Source organism: Caretta caretta, chromosome 2 (assembly GCF_965140235.1).
Source record: "Caretta caretta isolate rCarCar2 chromosome 2, rCarCar1.hap1, whole genome shotgun sequence".
In the NCBI taxonomy this organism is placed as follows: domain Eukaryota; kingdom Metazoa; phylum Chordata; order Testudines; family Cheloniidae; genus Caretta; species Caretta caretta.
The window spans coordinates 60,633,504-60,657,975 of record NC_134207.1 but is presented as its reverse complement, the minus strand read 5'-3'; the positions used below and the strand labels follow the sequence as shown (position 1 = coordinate 60,657,975).

General features: G+C 42.7%; 1 protein-coding gene across 9 annotated transcripts in view; it reads left to right on the top strand.

Annotated features, from left to right (window-relative positions):
- The first annotated feature begins 2,423 nt into the window (after positions 1-2,423).
- Positions 2,424-24,472, top strand: part of C2H8orf34 (chromosome 2 C8orf34 homolog) — a 360,017-nt gene continuing 337,968 nt past the window's right edge. For 5 of the 9 annotated variants that reach the window (XM_048840887.2, XM_048840893.2, XM_048840886.2 and 2 more), the window contains exon 1: positions 2,425-3,017. In XM_048840887.2, coding sequence (XP_048696844.2) covers positions 2,949-3,017 — 69 coding nt within the window. In that variant the 5' untranslated portion in view covers positions 2,425-2,948. Of the gene's footprint in view, positions 3,018-3,660; positions 3,722-24,472 lie in introns of those variants that run through there. The other 4 variants (XM_048840888.2, XM_048840890.2, XM_048840891.2 and 1 more) reach the window with 3 other exon arrangements.

Here is a 24,472-nt window from a genome sequence, read left to right as displayed (position 1 = left end):
GTCCTTAGTTTTTTTAAAAGCTTGTTTAAAATTTATTTTAAAATGTTTCCCTAACAGCCAACTGAGACAGACACACACACTTTACAAACTGCAGTCACTTATTTTTAGAGATCTTAATGTTGCTTATACCAAACAGCTGATGACTGTATTGTTTGAGCTCTGTGGGATAAAGTGAAAAAATGTGCTAATTCTGAAGCTTCTTGTTCCCACTCTATCATGCCACTGAGCCCACACTCTGCAGGAAATACCTGTACTCCTACACTTCAGCAACAGGCAAGCTTTCCATTAGAGAGCTGTGAGAAACTTTCAGCCAGAAAACAGTAACGCGCAGTCCACTCTGGATAGTAACTTTCAGGCTCTTGGTAAGGAAATATCTGTGATTATGTCTCCCTGTAGTGTCTGGTCCACACAGAGGCCATGAATCTGCTATTTCCATCTAACAAAGTTGTTCCATGAGATCACAGGGTGCCTTTATTTACAAAGAGAGTAGTTGTGCTGTTGGTGCTGCAGGCCCTGGGCTCTGTCCTTGGTGATGACCCCTCCGGGTTCTGTTACAATAGCTCTGTCAACTGGGCTCTTTATGGTGGACACTCAACCAGAAAGTCTGAAGACTAGTTTACAGCTGAGGGTGAATTAATGGTGGGGGAGAGAGAGAAATAAGAGACAAAATAGCAAGAGACATAAGAAAACAAAAAGATGTATAAAACCGAGGGCTAGATCTTGAGGTGCAGCTAAATTGCACAAAGTGTAATTCTGGAGGCATGTGCAAGCGTAGATTAGATGGGTTAGCCTACTTTAAAATCTTTATTACAGCTGTTGTTTTATTTGAATTGTTGCCAGTGCACTTTCTTACACTCCTCTCTTCTGACCTTTATGAAGTAGCAGTACTTTGCTGATCCTATTGTTACTTTGTGCAATCAGGTCCCTGTGCACTGTTAGAGCAGCCTAAGGACTGCTGTAATTTAGGCAGCTGTATTTGCTATAAAAAGTACATTCATGCCCCTTTTTTCTCTTACACTGAGGTGGAGTAAGAGACTCCACCTCAGTGTAAGAGATTCTGTTGTTGTTGATTCTGCACCACTGCTCTTCATCCTCACTGGGCTGGTTAGAATGGTTTTAGTGCCAAATTACTCTAGCGATGCCATGCACTGTAACTGGAGCACACCTCTCCCCCCAAAAAACTATGGACTGATTTGTACATAGAAGGCTTGAGTGCCAAAAAGATCTAAAAATCTCAGAATCCTAATGTAGAAAGACCCTGTGCCACTGGTGGCTATTTTAGAAAATAAAATCCATGTGTTGCTGGTTTTGGATATCAGTGGTGAAAACAATTGTGCCTCAGCAAAGAACACTGTGCACGTCTCTCTGAACTCACAGGTACACAGGGGGCATCACACCCACTGCTGCCCAACTGCAAAAAGGGTGCAGTATAAGATGTATTTGTAAAAGGTGCTCATACCTGACCTCCTTCTACAGCAAGGAGCAAGTCTTTGAAATGAAAAGCAATGTAAACAGTAGTCAATAAATGTGGGACCTGAACTCATTATTCAAAATTCACCTTCCAATCAAAGAAAATTTGAAAAAGAAGCATCTTTTGCTCTTGAATTTGTTGAACATTTGAGCATTGCCTGACATGGTGGTGCAATGGACTAGAAAGCCTGATTCAGCAGATATGCTGAATGTTCAGCATAACTGGACACACACTTCATAGCTCTTTATTTTTTTTTGTAGGAGAATTTAAAATAAAAAGAGAATGTTTGTTGTTAAAATAGTTCAAAATTAAACAGTGAATTCTGACAGAGCAGAACGAATTCCTGCTGATGAATAAAAGCATGGAATGCTTAAATCTTGAAAACTGTGTTTCCTTAAAATATTCTTTTTTGAAGGGAAGAAGGGTGGTTATGACTCTGCTTCCAGATAAAGTGAAGAGGTAATTGCCTGAAGTGCAGAAAGAATAAGTACTGTTCTCTTGGTTTCGACAGTAATCCAGCTTCCTCTAAAACCAGGTGAATTTTATGTTGACATTAATGGGATTTGGATGAGGGCCCTTGGTTACTGGGGTCCAGGTACTGATAGAAGGGAAAGGTCTATATGTATTTTACATTGTTTTATTACGATGAGCAGTGCCCTCAGCACATAGACAGCTAGAAACTTCATCGTTACAAAGAAAATAATTTGAGGCAGAATAAAACCAGGGAGGAAGGGGAAGAATTGGATACACCCAGCACCCCCACCATGCCGCATGTGCCAAACAAATCATTTACTAGAGTTTGATCCGTTCCTTTTCAATCAATATGCAAATGAGGGGTGTGAGGCTTGTCCGTACAGCCCCCACCCCCACGTTACCTCGCCTGGATATTAACCCTGGCCGATAACAGTCAGTTTCCCTGAGCTCGCCAGGAAACTTCAGCCAGCGGGGGAGGCGGGTTACCGTGTGTCGCGCTAGCAGCGAGGCGCAGGCAGCGGGGGAGCCCGGCGCGGAGCCGGGTCGCTGCTGATCTGGCGGGAGGCTGCGGGCTTTGGTCCCGTATGTGCGAGCGGCCGCCGAAGAGCCAGCCCGCCCCCGCGCAGCCAGCGGCGCCGGGGGCGCAGCACCGGCTCCGCCGCGGGCTGCGCTGTCCGTAGAGAGGCAGCTGGGCGAGGCGAGCGCGGTGGCCGGGGGAGCTGAGCGGCTGCTCCGGTAACCAAGGAGCCGACCCAGACACCCGCCGGCGCCGCTCCCGTCTCCTCCCGCCGGCCCCGCTCTGCCCCGTGCCTCGCCTCCGCAGCTGCCTGAGGGCACCCCCGCCCCGCCCGGCGCTGGCGAGCCCCAGTTGCCTGAGTTGGCTCCGTCCCTGGGACTTGGGCTTTCGTCTCCCCCTGCGGGGGCCCTGCCCGCTCCCGCCGCCAGAGAGCCCCGCGCCTGCGGGAGAGTGAGCCGGGCCCCCGCCGCGGCAGATCGGCTCCCGATGGCGGCGCACCAGCAAACCAGGATCCAAGCCTACCTGGAGCGGAACAGGATCGGGCCCCTGTTCGAGGTGAGGCGGGGCGGCCCCGGCGACCGGGGCGGGGGGAGGGGTTGGGCTGCCGGGGCACGGCAGGTGCGAGCTAGTGTGTGACACCCCCCCCCCCGGTGAAACGTCACGCGATTCCACGGGCTGCAGGCGCGCGCCTTGTCCCCCGGCCGCGCACCTGCACCCTCACCCGCCCTGGCCCTGCTCTCCCAGACACGCGCCGCCTCACGCGCAGGGATTCCCCCCGCACGCAGAGCGCACGCCCCCAGCTTGGCCCCAGCCGGGGGAAGCCCGCCGGGTTCCGCCGCCCTTGGGGCGCGAGTGAGGAGAGCAGCGTGGGCAGCCGCCCTGGCCTGCGTGTGAAGGGAGCGGGGAAGCGTCCCGCGCGTTGCTAGGGCGAGGGGAGAGCGAGTGACTTTGCCCCGCCCGGCCTGAGAGGCGTCCCTGACATTTCCATGGGAGCGCTGGGAAAGGCTCCCGAAGGCTCGCTGGGCAGCGCGACCTGTGCTCACACTCACACACAGCCGCCACATGGGAATACTTCCCTGGGCGTCCCTGTGCTTCAGGGCGAAACACAGAGGCTATGGGAAGACCTAGGGGAGGCAGGAGAATGGAACAACTCCTTCTGATTGCTTAGAAAGAAATTCAACATAGCGAGTATTTACAGGGAAATCACCGCACTGGGCTGGGAACGTAAAAGCAAATCTGCCTACTCCTACCGAAAATCGGTAAGAAATGACATCGGTGCTGCTGCACCCCCAGGCTTGAAGTGGATTCCATCATATACAGCCTTTACAGTTCGGTTCAATGGCTCTCAGCATCCTCAGTATACAAATTGCTCCAGCACCCCCAGAAATGATGTATTTTACATCTGTATTGGCAATAAAACACTTGGCCACAGGCTACATACAGTATTTTGCTAGGTTTTCTTTAATATGAACAAGATCTACAAAATCTAAGTGTGTGTATGATCATATATAGTACTATTGTGAGACATAATCTCTGTTTTTCGTTATTTTCCTTATCCTTTACCAATCTTATTACATCTGATTCACCTATTAGTGTTACTTACCTGGAAAATAACAGTTTGGTGAATTGTGTTTCTCCATGTTAGGAGGCATCTTCAAACTGCAATAAAAAACAGATTCAAATTTTGTTAGAAAACAAGTTGATAAGGGTCAGTTGTTTTATCTTATGTGGACTAAGGCTGTTTTGACAGAATACCTTGGTTCAGATTCAAGGAAGTGGATATTTTCATTCTTCAAATCTGTAATAAAAACTCTTTTAAAATTCAAAGTAGATACCAAGGAATAGACCAATTTTGGTATTTCTAGATTTTTATCAAAATTTTCCCCTTTTTGATGTTAATGAAATGTTAGATTTTTATAAACATGGTTGCTTGGCAACTATAATGAAAACAATGACTAATTCATCTCCTCTTTTGACTTTTCACTAACAGATCTGCCTTTTATACACTAAAATAAAAAAAAAAAACACCTGACCCAATATAAACTTGTTCAATATAGCCAATGTCTCTTAACCAAGTTTCACGATACTATAAGATGCTCATTTCTATTATTAAGAATTAGTAGGATGTATTAATTTTTAAGGACTGGAGGAAAAAACTGCAAGAGGTTGAACCTGTTTTGATACTTTGTATATTATTAGAGTTACACTTTTGGATGAAATTCATCTTGATGCAGAGCTCCTGTGCAAGGCCCTGCACACCACTTAAGCCAGAGGTGGGCAAACTTCAGGCCACATCCAGCCCACGGGACCGTTCTGTCCAGACCCTGAGCTCCTGGCCAGGGAGGCTATCCCCTGGCCCCTCCTCCGCTGTCCCCACTCCCATGAACTCCGTGCCGCCAGCTCTCTGGCCCGCTGCTCCTCCCGGGCAGCGCAGCTGGCACTGGCATGGTATGGGGGCGGGGAGCAGGGGGTTCTGGAGGGAAGTCAGGGGACAAGGAGCAGGGGGCAGTTGGATGGGGTGGGGGTTCTGGGGGGGCAGTCAGGGGATGAGGAGCGGGGGGCATTGGATTAGGCGTGGGAGTCCTGGGGGGGCCTGTCAGGGGGCGGGGGTGTGGATAGGGGTTGGGGCAGTCAGGGGACAGGGAGCGGGGGGGGGTTGATGGGGGATAGGGTCCTGGGGGTTGAATAGAGGCAGGGGGTCCTGGGAGGGGGTAGTCAGGGGACAAGGAGCAGGGGGGGTTGGATGGGTGGGGATTCTGAGGGGGGCAGTCAGGGGGTGGGAAGTGGGAGGGAGTGGATAGGGAGCAGGGGCCAGGCTGTTTGGGGAGGCACAGCCTTCCCTACCTGGCCCTCCATACAGTTTTGCAACTCCAATGTGGCCCTCGGGCCACAAAGTTTGCCCACCCTTGACTTAAGCCTTGCAGATTATCTATGCAGCAGTTATAGGTGGATAAGCCATCAATACCTCCCAACATACCATTGAGGAGTCTCTGTACCAACTCCACTTAGGCCAGTATTGGAAACTGGTGTCAGGAAGGGAGTTATTGGATCCATAGAAAGGATGCAGGGGCCCTGTAGTTGCTTTTCTAGTCCATAAAAGAAGTGTGTGCCTTTTTATGCAAAGAGTCTCCTGCCACTTCACCCAGATAAAGCTTGGCTGCTTCTGTTTTATGCGGGTGATGTGAATTTCGTAGAATCTAGGACTTGAAGGGATCTTGAGAGGTCTAATCCAGTCCCCTGCACTCAAGGCAGGATCTTCCTCCAACATTTATGGACTGTCTAAGAGGGATGTTTCTTTCCTCTTCATGAGAGGGAAATAAAGGTTTAGCTTTTCATTTCAAGATATATACACATCAAGATATCGACCATCCCTGACAGGTGTTTGTCTAACCTGTTCTTAAAAATCTCTAATGACAGAGATTCAAAAACCTTCCTAGGCAATTTATTACAGTACTTAACCACCCTGACAGGAAGTTTTTCCTAATGTCCAACCTAAACCACCCTTACTGCAATTTAAGCCCATTTCTTTTTGTCCTATCCTCAGAGGTTAACAAGAATTGTTTCTCCCCCCCCATCCTTGTAACAACGGTTTATGTACTCAAAAACTGTTATCATATCCCCCCTCAGTCTTCTCTTCTCCAGACTGAACAAACCCCATTTTTTTTTCAGTCTTCCCTCAGAGGTCATGTTTTCTAGACCTTTAATAATTTTTGTTGCTCTTCACCAGACTTAGCTCAGTGGAAATGTCAATTTTTCCTAGTTTGATCCTGACATCCTTAGTCAAGGAAAGCACCTTTGAAGTCAGTGGGAATTTGTCTTAATCAAAGACCACAGGATCAAGCTAATAATGTAACTACGCGTGTTGTTATATAGAAAGATATAGTAGATTATGTGTACATTGTGCTCCTAATCAGTTAAATTGAATAATATTTTATAGCTTGTCATGCCTAACAAGTTTTGCCATAGTATAAAATGAAACAGATACTTGGGTTTCAGTGAAAGGTGGGTAAAATCCTCTTCACGTTATTTTTGGGTTCTTTATCCCGTTTCCATTCCTGATTCTTATTAGTCACCAATTGGCAAGGACAATTGTCCTTTGCAATGTGTACAAACTCCCTGGTGCCCAGCCAGTACAGGGTGAAGTTAGATGGAGCTCAGTAAAGGTTATATTTGGTCATCAGGTCATGGCTATTATTGTCACTATATATGGTTCAAGGCAGAAGCTTTAAGGAAGTGCCTAAGTATTGCTGATTTAATAGTGAGCGAATGGAAGGGTGCCACAAGGAATGGGCAGAGAAACAGTGAATTGAGGTGAGGAAGGCCAGGGATGGCAGAGGATAAACAGAAACTTGTCCATCTATGTACGTAAATGAGCAGTATCCCGTAGAAAACAGGATTTTGAACTCCAGGCGCAATCGTACTGGCATAACAAGCTGATGTCTGAAATGCCAATCCATATGTTTTTATGACCAGTAGTTCCCTTGAATGTTAGTCTGGGTGGTTGAAGCTGTTGGTCAGTGCATGGTTTGTCCTGCCAAAGGTGCCAATTACTGACAGTTTTGTGTATGACAGTGTAACTGTCCTCCTTTCTGTCCTGTGTTATCCTGTACTTGTTGCCTCCATTTCTGTCCATTATTCTCCCTATTGTATTGTACTAGTAGTAGCCAGATCTGAACACCAGCTCTTATGGAATTCAACTTCAACAATAGCAACACATGGTGTACATGGGGATCAGTAAAGTTGCAGTTGTTTGGGAAATCTTTATATTGTAACAATTATATGTTGTCCCAATGTTTTCAGGGGGATGGAATATTTCACTTGAATGACACAGGTGTAATAACTGAAGTGGAAAATGTTTGAGAGTATTACCCCTTGCTAAAATTTCAGTTCTAGATACAAAAAGAAAAGGAGTACTTGTGGCCCCTTAGAGACTAACCAATTTATTTGAGCATGAGCTTTCATGAGCTACAGCTCACTTCATTGGATGCATACCGTGGAAACTGCAGAAGACATTATATACACACAGAGACCATGAAACAATACCTCCTCCCACCCCACTGTCCTGCTGATAATAGCTTATCTAAAGTGATCATCAAGTTGGGCCATTTCCAGCACAAATCCAGGTTTTCTCACCCTCCGCGCCCCCCCCCCCCCACAAACTCACTCTCCTGCTGGTAATAGCCCATCCAAAGTGACCACTCTCTTCACAATGTGTATGATAATCAAGATGGGCCATTTCCTGCACAAATCCAGGTTCTCTCACTCCCTCACCCCCCTCCAAAAACCACACACACAAACTCACTCTCCTGCTGGTAATAGCTTATCCAAAGTGATAAGCTACATCTCCCTACAATGTGCATGATAATAAGTTCTAGATAAGTTCTAGATACCTCTCCCGAGAAGGCTATTTGTACCTTCCTTATCTCCAGAGTAGAGGTAATGAGCCATCCTTGCCACAGTGAGTCCCCGGGAATCCATTAGAATCTCCAACCCCTGTCAACAGGATGGTCAATACAAAACTCCAGGCATCCTGCTGCAAAGGGCAACACCCAGCTCCACTTAGCTAAAATCATGTTCAAGAGTGTGCAGCTATGATTGTGGCTTGGTTGTGGCAGTGGTGTTATATACAGCCATTGGTGAGAGTATGTATGTATGTATTGGGATTTAAACAAAGGGTATCTCTACACTGCAATGGAAACCCAAGCTAGCAGACCCTGGGTTTGTTAACCTAGGTCTTGAGCACCTACACTTATTTGTAATCCCAGGTTAGGAATTGTTGAACCTTGGGTCCCAATTTACAGAATCATAAAATGATCTTAACATTTATAAGTGTATTTTATATATTACTTTACCTCCAAGCAGAAACATATTTTTTTATTTATTTATTTGTAGATACAGTGTAAGGACAGAAGAAGTGTATTTGAATTCACTAAGTTTACTTTTAGGCTCCCCCTGCCACCATTTATAGAACAGACAATCACTAGACACATTTACATTAAAAACCACAAATAATCAGCCAACCACCATTGGTTAAGAGAACCAAAATAACTGTCTTGCTAAATCTAAAATAACCCTAAACCTGAATCTACCCCTCTGAATATTGTTATTCGTTGAACAGCTATTATACCATGCCTGCTCCCTTTGTTGGCCTAAGGCTGGAGTGAATTCCAGAGTTGTTGGTCATCTTCTGAGAATGTTATGCCCTTAGTCCTTAAATGTACAAATCTAGGGACTGTCAACTTAAGTTTCTCAGCTGTCATAGTATACTATCAAAAGTTAGAGTGCAACTTTCAGGATATAAAAATCATACTGGTATAATAGTCTCCTAGAGATGCTTCTGTCTAAGCTGTTCAGAATTATCATTTATTTCCGTTTCAATTTTTCGGCTATCCAGACATATTCTGTTCCTGGGATGAAAGGTAGTGAATTCTGCGTCATGTGAATATTAAACTGAGAAATGTTGTTTCAGACAGCTAGGTGGAGCCCTAGAAAGACAAAGTTCTTTCAGTACTCATATTTCACAGGCAGAATTTTGAATTGCAGCATTCATCGGATTTATCATACTGGATCAGACCAGCGTAACTGATCTAGCTTGGTATTCCCTTTCTGAGAGTAGTTAGAGTACCAGATGTGTCCAGAGGAAGGTGAAAAACCTTTATGATGGACTACTATACTCCAGGGGACAGTGTTTTCTTATCCTCACATAATTTGTGGTTGGCTTGTATGCTGAAACTTGAAAGTTTATATCCTATACACTTTTATCCTATCTAATATACCTCCTGGATTTTGTTTCTGCTATGTATGTCTAGCCCTCTTCTGGGATACATTTATATGTATTGATTATTAATGGGGACTCTCCTAGGGCCCTGATCTTAGTATCTTTATACCTGCAAGAGTAAAAGCTACTCATAGATAGGGTAGCCCCATTGAAATCAGTAGGACTATTTACATGGGCGATGATCACTTATGTGTGAAAGGGTTGCCAGTCCAGTCCTCTATTAGCTTAGGCCCATATCTTCAACAGAGTCACACATTTTGGGTGCCTCAGTTTTTGAGTGCCCAAACTGATTTTTCCCAAATGCTGAGCACCAAGAAATCCAACTGAAATCAACTGGAACTTCATTTTCGGGTGTGCAGAGACTACGTGTGGGAGTATTCAGACTTGCGTGCAGGCTTCTGAGTTTGCAGAAACATATGCTGTCAGGTATAATTTTGAAAATGTGACTCCCACGCTTCTATACACTCTTATTATTTAGAACTACATTATGCTGCCAGTGTAAAGTATGAGGTGAAAACTCACCGCCTTAGGGAATGTCTTCCTAAACCCCAATGCATATGGAGGAGTGGGACCACTAGTACACTTCCTTTTGGGACACTAGGTGCCCCCGTGGAGTAGAGATGGAACATTTCCTTCACTGGGACTGCAATTATGCCTCATACTTACATAGACTGCACCTGGTAGGGTGCAGGAGATGGTTCTTTGCATACTGTTTCCATTATGCACCCATGTAAAGATCAGGCAGAATCTGGCTCTGACTGAGAGCTAAATTTTCATACACCTTTGCTGAATCTGTACATTCTCCAGCCTTAGGTAAAAATATGTATGGATGAATGAACGATCAGGTAATTGAACTTGTGCAACTCCATATTTGCTCTCTTGAATCAGGGTAATTATGTGTGCAGATGGGCTACACTGCATGTGCTTAACTGCCTATTTGCATGTGTAAGTGTGGGTTTTCTTTGCACAGTGGGTGCATACACAGTTTTTATTGGCACAGTTTAAGTAGTCATTTTTAAAGATTTTTGGCCCTGAATATTTGAGATATAGTGCAGGTCCAGAAAAGAACATGTGTGTGCCTCAGTAGTGCAGATCTGTACATCCTGACTGATACATAATGAAAAGAGACATTCCTCAAAAGTCATAAATGAGATAATACATTTTTTCTATTACCGTGCTTCTGTGGGCTCCCCTGGTAGCTTTGATCACAGTGGAACAGGAACCAGGTAGTGCAACTTCAGGGGGGCTAAAATAAGGTGCGAAAGGTATATTAAAATAATTTAGAAGTAGAATGCCCTCTGCTGTTTGCAGCATTCAGTACATATTTGTAGGGTTGCCTTTTTATATTAAAAACCTTAGCTAGGTATTTTTAAGAAAAAAACAACAAGTCTGAAAAAAAGAAATTAAGGACAAAACCTCCTTTTTGTTAAAAATGTTTGACATTACTGAAAGCATTGCTCTTACTCCTTTTAGGTAGCTTCTACAAATTTACCCATAATGTTTTGTATCTGATGCTGACTTTGATTTGAAAGTGTAATTTTCAAATAGCTTCTTGACCCAAATGAAGAATTGTAAATTGCATTTCAAGCTGTGTCTATGTGAAGGGTAGCACAGCAAAATTAAGCCTCACCTAAAACGAAAGTTACAAGATATCTTTTTGTTATATTAACAAGAACATTCATAAGTGAGGTTAATTTTTTGTGTGTATTGCAAGAAGCACAGCTAGTTCATAATAAATATTGAACATACAGAATTCACAACTACTGAAACAAAGTGAGGCTTGTGGGCATGTTTGAATAAGTTCATTTGCCCATCCTTGGGGCTTTCAGTGACTCTCATAACACATGGATATGTTGTAGTTTTTTTGGAAGCAGTGAAAAACATATTTTTAAATTGTCAGACTGAATCTTTCTACAGGCCAGTGCTTGTATAACTATTAATATGAATTAGTACTTTATTTTTATATAGCACCTTTCAACTGATGAGCTGAAAACACTTCAGAAAATACTGATTTAAGCCTGACAACATCAATCTAAATTTGTTAATCCTCATTCCCCCAGTAACACCCATATTTTTCCTTGCTTTTCCCGCACAGTCTCCAAATTTCTCTGCTCCCACTTTTCCAGCTCCTTTAAAGCAGTGGCTCTCAACCTTTCCAGACTACTGTGCCCCTTTCAGGAGTCGGATTTGTCTTGCATATCCCCAAGTTTCACTTCACTTAAAAACTACTTGCTTACAAAATGAGACATAAAAATACAGAAGTGTCACAGCAAACTGTTACTGAAAATTTTTTTTACATTCTTCTTGTCTATATGAAATTTTAGTTTGTACTGACTTCACTAGTGTTTTTTAGTAGCCTGTTGTAAAACTAGGCAAATATCTAGATGAGTTGATGTACCTCCAGAAGACCTCTGAGTACCCCCAGTGGTACATGTACCCCTAGTTGAGAACGACTGCTCTACAGTCTTCTGCACCCCATATTCCCTTTCAATCACTCAGATTCCCTTTCTGCATCCCTCAGTTTCCTCTTGCTCCCACATTTTTCTGTGCTCTCTTGGGGTTTGTCTCCATTACCCGCTGGATTGACGGGCAGCAATCGATCCAGTGGGGGTCGATTTATCGCGTCTAGTCTAGACGTGACAAGAGACGCAATAAATTGACCGCCGAGCTCTCTCCCATTCCACCTGTACTCCACCGGAGTGAAAAGCAGAAGCAGAGTCGATGGGGGAGCGTCAGCTATCAACTTACCACAGTGAAGACACCATGGTAAGTAGATCTAAGTACGTCAACTTCAGCTACATTATTCACGTAGCTGAAATTGTGTAACTTAGATCAATTTCTTCCTCCCCCAGCGTAGACCAGGCATTAGTATCCCTATAGACTGAAAGGGAAATGTGGGCCATCTTTACTGAGGGTAATCTATTTTTTCAGACTCATTGAAAGCAATTGAAGCATTTGATATAAGGACAGAAATTCCAGAGTTTCATTCCAGGATTTAGACAATCATGAAAATTGTAATTTAAAAATGACCCTCCTCACCCCACTGCAAAAAAAAATCACCCAGAAAGTTTCCAAATTCAGTGAGGTTTGCAATTATATTATATGGAAACAGGGTAGTATCTCTTTAAATCCCTTGTGAGCCTTGCAGTAGTGCTCACTGTGTTCTGTATTTTAGAAGCCATTAGAATAGTAGTGAGTATGTAGCTAGGAGTTGCATGTTGTGTATATACAGTAAACACAGTTATTTGGACCCCACCATGCCCATGTAGTTCCTTTGTATTACATTTGTTATGTGAAGAGAAAAAGACAAACAGTGATAAAACAGAATTGCTGCTACTTGCAATCTTCTGCCTTAACTGCTATTACATGGTTATGTATGGTTTTACTTTCTCTTCCTCTTTGGTGGCTTTGCAGGCTGCTTCTTCCAGTCTCTTAGCAGGAGTGAGAGGGCAAGCTGTGTGGTGCCAAAGCTACCTAATCTCTGCCATTTGGCCAAAAGCTCAATTTCCAGCTCTGCTACCTGTTGGGTGTTTGGCTTTTGGCTGGCAGGTAGGGTCAACCAGGTCTGGTTTCTGAGACTCCCTCCCCTCCTTTCCCCACCAGCCAATCAGGCTGCCTCCTTGCCTTCACCTCCTCTCTTCTCCTCCAATATGAGACCTAGAGGAAGCTGGGGGAGGAATATATGACAAGGTAGGCACCTGACGGGAAGGAAAGTCTGAGGAAGGGAGAAGCAGCCATTGGATCCACATGTACTGAGCAAGGAGTCCAGTCCAATGTTTGTGTGAGGGATGGCTGGCAGTGGGGAGAACTGAGAAACTTGGGGTGGGCTACTAATGGATTTGGATGACAATGGGGCACATTAATACAGTGAGGATGAAGGGGAGGATTGATGGAATATGGGGTGAAGATTGAGGCAATGTTGTGAACTCTTGATTTTTTTGCAAGTCTCTTGATGTTTAGTGTTTTTCTTAAAGCCCAGCTCCTGGAGTCAAGGGATTACATCCAAATTCCAGCTTTCTTTTTTTAAGTAACTTTCTAGCCCTTATAGTTGCTGAGAAAAGCTGGAACTGAGTGTACTCTAAAGGCTCAGAAAACCAGAAGGCAGATAAAAGGCTACCTGTGATGATTCCAATATTTTTTTGGTGAAGGCTGACTCATGATTATTTGTAACACTTGCGGTTGGCAAAACTGTTGGTGTGTGTATGTGTGTTGTGGGGGTGATGGTTGTGAGGGTTTGTGTCGAGTGATGAACCCACTTTAGGACTTTAAAATTTACATACAGGATTTTTTCCTTTAAAAAAATTGTTTGTTTGTTTTTTGCTGCACTCATGCAGGCAGGTCTGCCCTGTTGTGTTATCAGCTGCATTCTTCCTAAAAGTCAACAATAATATGTGACTGAATCTGGGGAAACTTGGTGGCAAGATCTAGGGGATGAGTGGTGTGACATCTGGAGCAATCTTAGGGGAAGAATCTCTGGAAGCAATCATGGATGGGTGGGTAGAAGAAACAAATTTGAAGAGGCAGATTCTATGACAAGGGTGGGGAATCTGCTCTGAGGGAGGTGGGGTGGGGAAGGAGGAACCTGGGGATCAAATCTGTCAGAGGAGAGAGAGGATCAGTCTAGATCTTGAGTCAAAAGAGGAAGAAAAGACTGGTAGAGGAGGATGACACACAGAGCTAGCTTTTGACATGCTTGATGTGGATGTACAAGGCAGGGGGGAAAGTGCAAAGATTCTCTCCTTCCTCTGCCACAATGCAAGGGTCAAAAACAATTCCAATCCTTGTATTCATTTGAGCACAAGATCTTCACAAGTCAAACAGCATTAGTCATCCTGAAGGGATCAGTGACCATGGGGAACCATGCTGTACCTTCTTAAGGGGTTTTAAACCCCTTTTGTGGTAAGCAGTCCTGGCAGGTACTGTACTGTGTTTTGCTGAGTCAAAGTTGCCTCCTTGTGCTCTGGCTTGGGCAATGCACCCAATTTATAGTAGTGCCTATAAGGGACAGTTCAGCCTAGTATGTAGAGGAGAACAGATTGGAAAGAGATTTGGGGAATAAGACACAGAATGTAAGGAAGAGGAGATTTACCAGTGCGAAGGAAAGAGAAGAGGCACAAAGAAAAGGAAACATGGTAACAAATAAAGAAACAAAATTATCACTGTTAACTTTTTACACAGATTATTTTTTCTATGCTGTGAAGTAAAAATACTGAAAGAAAAGGTAAACAAGGAGAGGAAGAGAACCAGAAACAAATAAGAAACTCAAGAGAACATTTTTCTTCTGATTCCCAATAATAGGAAAAAAGATTAGAAGGAAGGAGTTAGCCAAAATAAGGAGGAACTCAAAATTAGTTTGGAGGAATACTGAAGAAAAGCATAGGGAATTAAAAAAGAGACCGAGGAGGGGGGGGAAAGGAGCAAATGGAGTCTACTGGTTAGAGCACTGGACTGAGAATCAGGAGACCTGGCTTCTATTCCTGGCTCTGCTGATGTCCTGCTGTGTGGCTTGAGCGTGCCATTCTACTTCTCTGTGCTTCTATTTCCTTTCCAAACCACTTGTCTGTCTTGTCTACATAGACTGCACGCTCTTCTGCTGTTACTATGTGCTTGTACAGTTCCTACCACAATGGAGTCTGATTTTTAGTTGGGCCTTTAGGTACTATTGCAGGCTGGATTGGTTTAAATCAAAGCAATTTAAATCACTGATTTTAATCATGATTTAAATCAGCAAGCAGCAAACCTTGATTTAAATATTTGATTTTAATCATATTTTGCATTTGTACTTTTTTACTTGTTTTCCTAAATAAAAGGTGATTCTCATTGGTTGCTAACCATTAAAATGTGTTCCTTTGTAACTAAATATAGCCTGTACACTAAATTTGGTGCTTCTTTTTGCCAATGAAGAGGATATACTATTCCTACACACGTTTATTTAAGTAATTATATAGCTTAACTTACATTTATTCTGATCCTTAATATTTATACTTTTTGATTATGTTAGAAAATGGTGAATAATTCAGTTCTTATTTACTAGATGATGATGAATTTTTTACTTATGATTTGTGGCAGGCTGTACTTGGAAGGAAATTCAATTTAAATGAACAAAAACAGCCTTTTATTTATGTTTATTAAATAAACTTCCTTAAATATGCTGGATACATAAGAAAAGGTTTCTCAAAACATGTTTTACATTTAAAACTAACTTATTTATTAAACAAAGGAAGATATTATCTGTAGTTAGTGAATTGAGCTGATTGTTCTGGTCACCATGTCCTTTAATATTTTAGAACTAGTAGATCTCATCTTCTCACACTTAGTTTTTATTCACAGATTGGAAGAGGCAAAACAAAATTTTCTGCTTTTCAAACTTTTCAACTTCCAATTGGTTTCTTAACTTTAAATTAATTAGTTATTGAACTGAACTAGTTGAATAAACTAAAATTAAGAAAATATTCTGTCTGATCCTGAATAATAGGCTACTGCTGTCAAAAGTTGGTTTAATACTTCAGACTCTGGATCCAAGTGCTTAGCCAGTGACTTTCAGCAGTTCAGTGGTTTGACTTTCTTTAGAACTTGACAGCAAATATGTACTTCTTAATAATTTTTGTATTTTAAATTAAACAATTTGAATAGATTATAATTAGTTTAGGCCTTAACATAGGTTGTCATAATTCCAAATTTAATTTTAAATATGTTTATTTTCTAAAAATAAACCTATATTTAATTTAAATTAAAAAACATCCAATGTAAGTTTTTAAAAAAATCTGTTTTATTTGATATTTTTGAAGCATCGATTTTATCCAGGGGTGAAAGTAAAACTGAAAACTTACTGGTACAGGGGCTGGCTCCCCCCTCCCCGAAGGGCAGGGTCTCGGGCATAAGGGGCGGGGTTGAGGGTCAGTGTCCCCCAGCCAGCTCTTGCACACTGCCTGGCCCGCACCGCCCAGGGCCCCAGCAGCGATTTAAAGGGCCCAGGGCTCTGGCTGCCACTGCCGCTACTACAGCAGCGGCCAGAGCCCTGGGCCATTTTAAATCACCAGCCCCGGGGCAGCTGCTCCTTTTGCCTCCCCTCCTGTTGGCAGCCTGGTGGGGGGGGGGAGGAGGGCGAAAGGGGCAGCAACGTTAAAGCGCTGCCGCAGCAGCGCTTTAAATTAAGGCGGTAGGGCCGGTACCGGCGGCCACTTTTTACCGGTATGCCGTACCAGCCCGTACCACCTTACTTCCACCCCTGATTTTATCCACCACGAAGAAAAGAACAGGAGGCATGTCAAGTTTTGAAAATACTGTTATTCATCCAGTTTAAGTGGTATCAAACATTTGCGATATTTTCTTTCCATTTTGTCTGCCACAATGGCTGGTTAGGATGTGGAGAGGCCTAGAGGCTGCAATTTGATCCACGTGAGCTAGGGTTGCCAGGTGTCTGATTTTCGACTGGAACGCCTGGTTGAAAAGGACCCTGGTGGCTCCAGTCAACACTTTTGACTGGGTCATTAAAAATCCGGTTGGCGGGGCTAATGCAGGCTCCCTGCCTGTCCAGGCTCCATGCAGCTCCCAGAAGCAGCCAGAATGTCCTTGTGGCCCCTAGGTGGAGGGGTGATCAGGGAAGCTCCGTACACTGCCTCTGCCCCTCAGTGCTGGCTCCGCAGCTCCCGTTATCCAGGAACTGCGGCCAATGGGAGCTGCAGGGGTGGCGCCTGTGGGCGCAGGCAGCACGCAGATCTATCTGGCCCCTCCACCCAGGGGCCAGACATGGCAGCCACTTCTGGGAGCTGCGCAAAGCTAGGACAGGCAGGGAGCCTGCCTCAGCCTCACTGTGCCGCTGACTGGGAGCTGCCTAAGGTAAGCACTGCCAGACCAGAGTCTGCACCCCAACCCCCTGCCTCAGCCCTGAGCTGCCTTCTGCACCCCAAACCGCTCATCCCTGGCCCCATCCCATAGCCCACACTCCCAGCTGGAGCCCTCACCCCCTCCCAACCCCCTGCCCCAGCCCTGAGCCCCCTCCAGCATTCCAGACCACTCATCCCTGGACCCACCGCAGAGCCTGCACCCCAACCTCCTGTCCCAGCCCTGAGCCCTGTCCTGCGCTCCCAATCCCTTGGCCCCAGTCTGGAGCCCCCTCTTGCACCCCAACCACCTGCCCCCAGCCCAGTGAAAGTGAGTGAGGGTGGGGGGATGGAGTGAGTGCGGACAGGGCCTTGGGGAAGGGGTGGGGTAGGGGCAGGGCTGTGGGAAGGGGTAGGGCCTTGGGGAAAGGGCAGGGCAGGGGTGTTCGGTTTTGTGCAATTAGAAAGTTGGCAACCCTAACACAAGCAGATCTGCACCCACAAAGAGCTCCACTGAACTCAATGGGGCTCTGCATATGTTCAGGTTCTGCCCATGTAGATCCAAGTCATCAGAAAACTGTAAAGTATCGTTGTCAGGGTTGGCAAGCTCAAAATATGAGCATTTTTTTTCTTATTTTCTGTGTAAAAAAAGCAGTACAGTATCTTGCATGCTTTTTCTAAAAAAATAAAATAAAAACAGGAAAAAAAATTAGAAAAGGAGTACCAGCAGCATCTTGGCTCTTATTTTAAAACAAACAAACAAACAAAAAAACACTTTACAAAACTTTAATTCTATGCAATGAAGAACTGACCTGGCCTGATCCTGAAAGGATTAAGTGTCTCAGTAACTACAGTCCCTAACTACAGTCCCATGGGACTACTTGCATGCATAGTTTCTCACATGCTTATGTTTTTGTGAATTAGCTCCTAAAACAGTCAATAAAAACGTTTTTAAAAGCTCTATGTAATATTATGCCCATATCCTTTTAAGCATCAGACAATGCTGTATGTTCCAGGGTATAGTTTTCTAAAGGACCTGTTCCTTTTATCTTTTTAAAACATAGCTTGTCCCTGGACCAGTTAGTCTCCCTTGTTGCTTAGTGAGGGCATATTGACTAAATAATCTATGACATTTACATTGGGGGTGATTTTCAAAGCACAAAGGGCAATTGCGCCTTTGAAAATCTACCCTGTTGTGTTTAAATACTGAAGTTGTTTTGTTTGGACTTGGAAGTGATTTTAAAAAAAAATTCCTTGGTGACATGAACATTAGAGGGCTTTTTGATGTCCCCTTTTATAATTATTTTGATTGTTTTTCATTTTTATTTTTTGCTTTCAGGAAAATACACACTTCTTAGTTTACATATTAATTACAAAGAGCCCTGCTTTCACAGGTTTTTTCATCTTATTATTGCATATTGATTGTATTTGATTAATAAAATATTAATAGTATTAATATTATAGTTATATATAACCTAGTTTAACCTATAACTTATAAAATACAAAGTACATCTAGTTTATGTAAGCTGATATTTATTTAGCTCTCCCATTATCTCAGACTTGCTTTACAGGGTGGCCCTGATATGATAAGTGTCAGCCTTAAGCCTGTGCAACCTCTGCAGTTGGCTTCATAAAGGCCTCACAAAACTGTCATGCAACATCCCTTCATTCAAGTTGCATTTATGCAACTCAATTGCTGGCATATAAATATTTCCCAGTGAAGTTTGCAACAATGCCGTTAGTATAAATTGCAGATATGTGTTTTTTTTTAAGGTTCTCTACTGAGGGCTTGTCTATACAAACAGTTATAGTGGGTGGCAAACTGGGCTGTACATCTACTTTGCACTAGCCTGCCATGCACTGTCTGTGTGGACCCTGCTGCCATGCACTAAAAGTTCCCAATTGTGCTTTGATCTACCCTGCTTTGAAACATGCACTAAAGAACTTTTAGTGTGCAGCAGCAGGATACACAGACAATGCCTGTCAGGCTACTGCAGGGTTGCACCACAGCTTGCTGTGCACTAATTGTTTGTATAGACAAGACCTTAGAAGTTGATCTTGCAAAGATTTAGGCATACTAGTAACTTTCCTCAGGTGACTTGTATCACTGGGACTTTCTTCATGTGAGTTGTCCCAGTGGTAATAAAGTGACTCACATGCCAAAAACTTTTGAGAATCACTAAGTTTGAGTCTAAAGGCTTTGGGTGAAATCCAAGATTTCATCTTTGAGTGTAAAGGAACAAGGAGAGGACTGTAGTAAGGAAAAGAAACTACTAGCAGGCATAAGATGGTAGAAGTTAAAGTAGGTCAACTCCTACTTTAACTTACACCTTATACCTTTTTCTGATTCCTTAGGATTTAAGGTACAACATCTTTGATTCACTTTACATTTATGCACTGGTGAGTGAAGGGAGTGAAATTTACACCACCTCACATCTCTGAGTTTGGTTATCTGTTTCTGTCTTTTGAAACTGGTAGTGTGAAAATCAGTACACTTCTGGTGTGTGGGGTGTATGTTTTGTAAGATCAGGTTCCTCTATTTCTGTTAGCTGGCAGGTCTATTGCATGAAAGTTAAATGATCTTAAATGGTTTCCTTTTATTCCAAAGGTCTTTCCATCAATGTGAAACTGGTAGTATTTTTGGGTTTTGGAGATATTGAAAGTTGTACCTTCTGGGTTTCATTTCAGCTACATCAACTACAGATTCTGATGTAGTTTCCAGCTACCCTACTATAAAATTTAGGGAAACATATTTCAATTTGTGCCCTATTTGGCCTCCACTACTAATATAGAGGACTACAGATCATCTTTTTCCTATTAAATTCCACTGATTCTGTAAGTGTTGTAATGTTCTTTGACTATTTTAAGTTTGCATCTGGCTTAAAACTCTACTGTTTTGGTGGGTTGTGACTCTGCTGTAGGATTCTTGCTACTCAACCTAGGTAGAAGGTACAAAGTAGAGCAGGTTGAAATGACTTGTCCATACAAAATGCAGTTTCTGCAAAATTGAAACTTTCCAATTTTTCCATTGGTTTAACCCATTTGGTCAGTTTAACACAAATTAAAATATTTTGAACTGATCCAACATTTTTTTTGTTTCAAATCAGTTCATTATTAAACCTCATTTCCCAACGATGATTTATTGCCTTGTGGTAGTTATAGTCCAGGTGTCTCATGCCCTCTGGCTGAGCGCCTTGGCTGCATTATATCTCCTATGATGCAACTTGGTCCTCCCCCATGTCCAACCCGTGTGGTGCAGCATGGGAGTTGCATGTCTAGGGGTGCATCAGGAAGATGTTGTCTGCCCATGGAGCCTGGCCCATACGAGGGAATGGGGCATCGGGCATCTGAACTACAACTCCAATAAGGCACTACAGGGAGCTGCAGTTTAAAGTTGAACTGACTCAGAGTTAAATGTCAAGTCAGTTCACCAAACCAAAATGAAATATTTTGATTTGGGAATATAAAAATGTTTTAAAAATGCTGAAAGGAAATGTTTCTGAATAGAAACTTTTTGGAACTTGTTCCTCCAAAAATTTCAATATTTAACTTTTTGTCCCACTTTGAAACAAAAAAAAGTTGAACTATTGGGCTTTCCTGTGGCATGAAAATTCCCATTTTTGCTCAGCTCTAGTGTAAAGAGTAATCTCTTAAAGCTTTTTTCTGTTCCATGGCTATCTTGTAGTTATGTTTCTTGTTTCTAGTCATTCAGTAGACTTAAGTAAGCACTTTCAATTGTTCACAAATTCAACCAAGTAAAAGAACCAGTGGGAGTATCCAGAGCACAATGGAAAAATAACTGCTCTCTTTCCTGGCTGGTTCCTTATCCTCTTTTCTCTGATTTCCCTGTCTTCTCTATCAGTTTCCTACCTCTTTCTCCTTTTCCACATGTTTTTCTCTTTCAGTGTTCTCTATTTTTCTCATTTCTTCTTATGTTGCTTTTCACTGGCCTTTTCTCTTCCTCTCCCCCCTCTGTCTTGTCTTGTTTTATTTTCATTGTTTTCTTGCTTTTCATGTTCTTTATCTTTCATTTCCAATTTATCTGTCATTTTTCATGCATTTCTCTGTTTTTCCTGCTGCTGTAGCTCACCCCACTGTCTTTTATATTTTCCATTCCTTTTTGTCCTATGAATCACTGGCATGGATTGCCACACCAATCATCTTGGTTCAGACCTCATTCTAATTGGGAACACCTTACAAAGCGAATCTGAAACTTTGCTGGTTTTCCTCATAGAGTTTCCATCACATGATGGGGCACTGGTGGGTGGGAGCTGGCCCCTGCAGAAAATCAGGATGTTCAGTCCCACCCCCAAGTGTGTAGATTTTCCAAACTCTGCGTGGATTTCAAGGAAGCAGTTATCAGCTCATCTGTCAAAGGTCAAACACAGAGAGGTTTAGTGTGATATGTTCTTCAGAAAGAAAGACGCTGTGTCTGCCTATCTCATGGCTATCCCAAAGGAACTGCCTGTACGCTCAGAGCTTGAGAGAGATTCCAAATAATATAGACAAGTAAACTTTTACTAATCCAACCTGTTCACCTGGATACCTTAAAGAGTTTTACTGTCTCAGCTACCTTTGCTGTCACCTGATTCCCTGAATCTGCTCAGAGGCATATTCCAAAACATGAATGGGGAATCTGCTGAACATCCTGCAAGACAAGCTGTGTGAAGTAATATCTTTTATTGGACCAACTTTTGTTCTTGAGAAAGACAAGTTTCAAGCTTGCACAGAGCTCTTCTTCAGTTTAATACCCTGTGTGTTTTAAATCAGGCAATGTATTATCTCAGGATAGAATGTTCTGTTTGGTTCTCTCCACTCTCTCCCACAACATGTGCAATGTGGATCCGCAGACCCTCAGAGTCCAGGGAAGGAGGAGCAATATTTAGAGCCCTGCACAGATACAAAATTTGTATCCGCATCCGAGCTGCGAGCCACAAACATGGTCCATGGATATCTGCATCCGTGGTTATAAAGCAGATATTTGCAGGGCTCAAGATATAAAATTTGGATCTGCATCCATCCGCAATCTGCAAACGTGATCCGTGGACATAAAGTGGATATCCACAGATTACAGGATTCTAGCAATATTGCACAGCCAGGAATCCACCTACTTTTTTGATTCTTCCACCAGAGGAGGTGGTGTTTGAGTCCGTTCTGTTGAAGGCAGCATGCTTTACCTTAAACGCTACTCCAGTGACAGATCATGGTTAAAGAGCATACCTCTTTGAAAGGAGAAAAGTGACAAATAGAATGAAGAACCTGGAGGAAATTTAAGAATGCACATTTCTTTTGCCAGAAGTAATTAGTACATGCTTGAGACAAAAGATCAGAGGTAGGAAGCACTACGTCATGTGCTGTCCACAGGCTAGCAAATAAGCAGAAACTGAATACAGTGTATTAAAGGGTAATACTAAAATTTGATAGGACCAATATTTGACATGCCATATTTTCCCATATAGTATCTGTTTGCCAAGTCTATATAATTTTATGTGCTATTTTATTTCTCAGAATAATTGGCTTGATTATTTTTTTTCCTTAAAATATCAGCAGCTGAGCATTCATGCATAATGTTGTAATATCAAACCATTATGTACAGTCAGTGGAAGAAAATACATGTTATTAATAAAAGACATTCCAGTTCAGGTTGCTAGGGAGTTTTACAATTATGTATTAAATATTAAAATTACCTTGGGCTGGTGTCCTCTTAAATAATACAGGCAGACTCTTTTTATTGATAGAAAATAATACTTTTGAAACTATTTGTAAACTCCTAGAATGGAGGGGAATTATTCAGGCTGGCAAAAGGAGGCAATGGACTGAAACTGAGAGGGGAAAAAAATTCGGCTGTGTATCAGGAAAGATCTCACTGTCAGCAAGATTTAGGGAATTGCAGACCAGTGAGCCTCACTTCAGTACCTGGAAAGATACTGGAACAAATTGTTAAACAATCAATTTGTAAAGACTTAGACGATAATAACATAAGTAATAGCCAACATAGATTTGTCAAGAACAAATCATGTCAAACCAGCCAAATTTTCCTTCTTTGGAAGGGTTACTGGCATAGTGGATGTGGGGAAGTGGGGGTGATGATTTTGGTAAAGCTTTTGACAAAATCCCACTTAACATTCTCGCAAGCAAAGTAGGGAAATGTAGTCAAGATACACTCACTTTATAATGGTTTCACAACTGATTGAAAAACCATACTCCGAGAGTAGTTATCAATGGTTCACTGTCAAACTGGGGGACATATCAAGTGGGGTTCCACAGGGATCTCTCCTGGGTTCAGAATTAGTTGATATTTTAAATTGTATAATGGAGTAGAGAGTATGCTTATAAAATTTGTGGATGACACCACGTTGGGAGGAGTTGCAAGCACTTTGGAGAACAGGATTGGAATTCAAAAGGACCTTGCTAAATTAGAGAATTGGTCTGAAATCAACAAGATGAAATTAAATAAAGAGAAGTGCAAAGTGCTTCACTTAGGAAAGAAAATTAAAATGTACAACTACAAAATGGGGAATAACTGATTAGGTGGTAGTACTGCTGAAAAGAATCTGGAGGTTATAGTGAATCTCAAATTGAATACTTGCATGAATGTAATGCAGTTGCATAAAAGGCTAATATCATTCTGGGGTCTGTTAACAGGAGTGTAATGTGTAAGATCCAGGAGGTAATTGTCCCACTCTACTTGGCAGTGGTGAGACCTCAGCTGAAGTATTGTCTAGTTTTGGGTGCCACAGCTTAAAGATAAGGACAAATTAGAGCGAGTACAGAGGAGAGCTACAAAATTAATAAAAGGTTTTAGGAAACCTGACTTCTGAGGAAAGGTTAAAAAAAACCTGTCCTGTTTAGTCTTGAGAAAAGAAGATTAAGAGGGGACCTGATAGTCTTCAAATATGTAAAGGGCTATTATAAAAAGAATGGTGAACAATTGTTCTTCATAGCCACTGAAGGTAGCACAAGAAGTACTGGGCTTAATCTGCAGCAAGAGAGATTTAGGTTAGATTCAGCTCTGGAATAGGCTTCCAAGGGAGGTTGTGGAATCCCCATCATTGGAGGTTTGTAAGAAGAACAGGTTGGACTAACACCTGTCTGGCATAGTCTAGGTTTACTTGGTTCTGTTGTAGTGCAAAGGGCTGGACTTGATGACTTCTAAAGGTCCCTTCTAGCCTTACATTTAATTATTCTAAGTTAGTTTGTGCAACACTTTCCTACAGGAATTGATAGGAGTCGCATCACTTGGGATAATTTACTAGCAAAGCACTCAACAATGTGCTGAGGGGAATGTTCCTTCATTGGTAAGTGATTAATTTAGTAAGTTACCACTTCTAATTTAAATTCTAAGCTTCACACAGTCCACCACTCAAATGTCTAGTGTCATGCCCATTCTAAATCTCTTAGAGCTATAG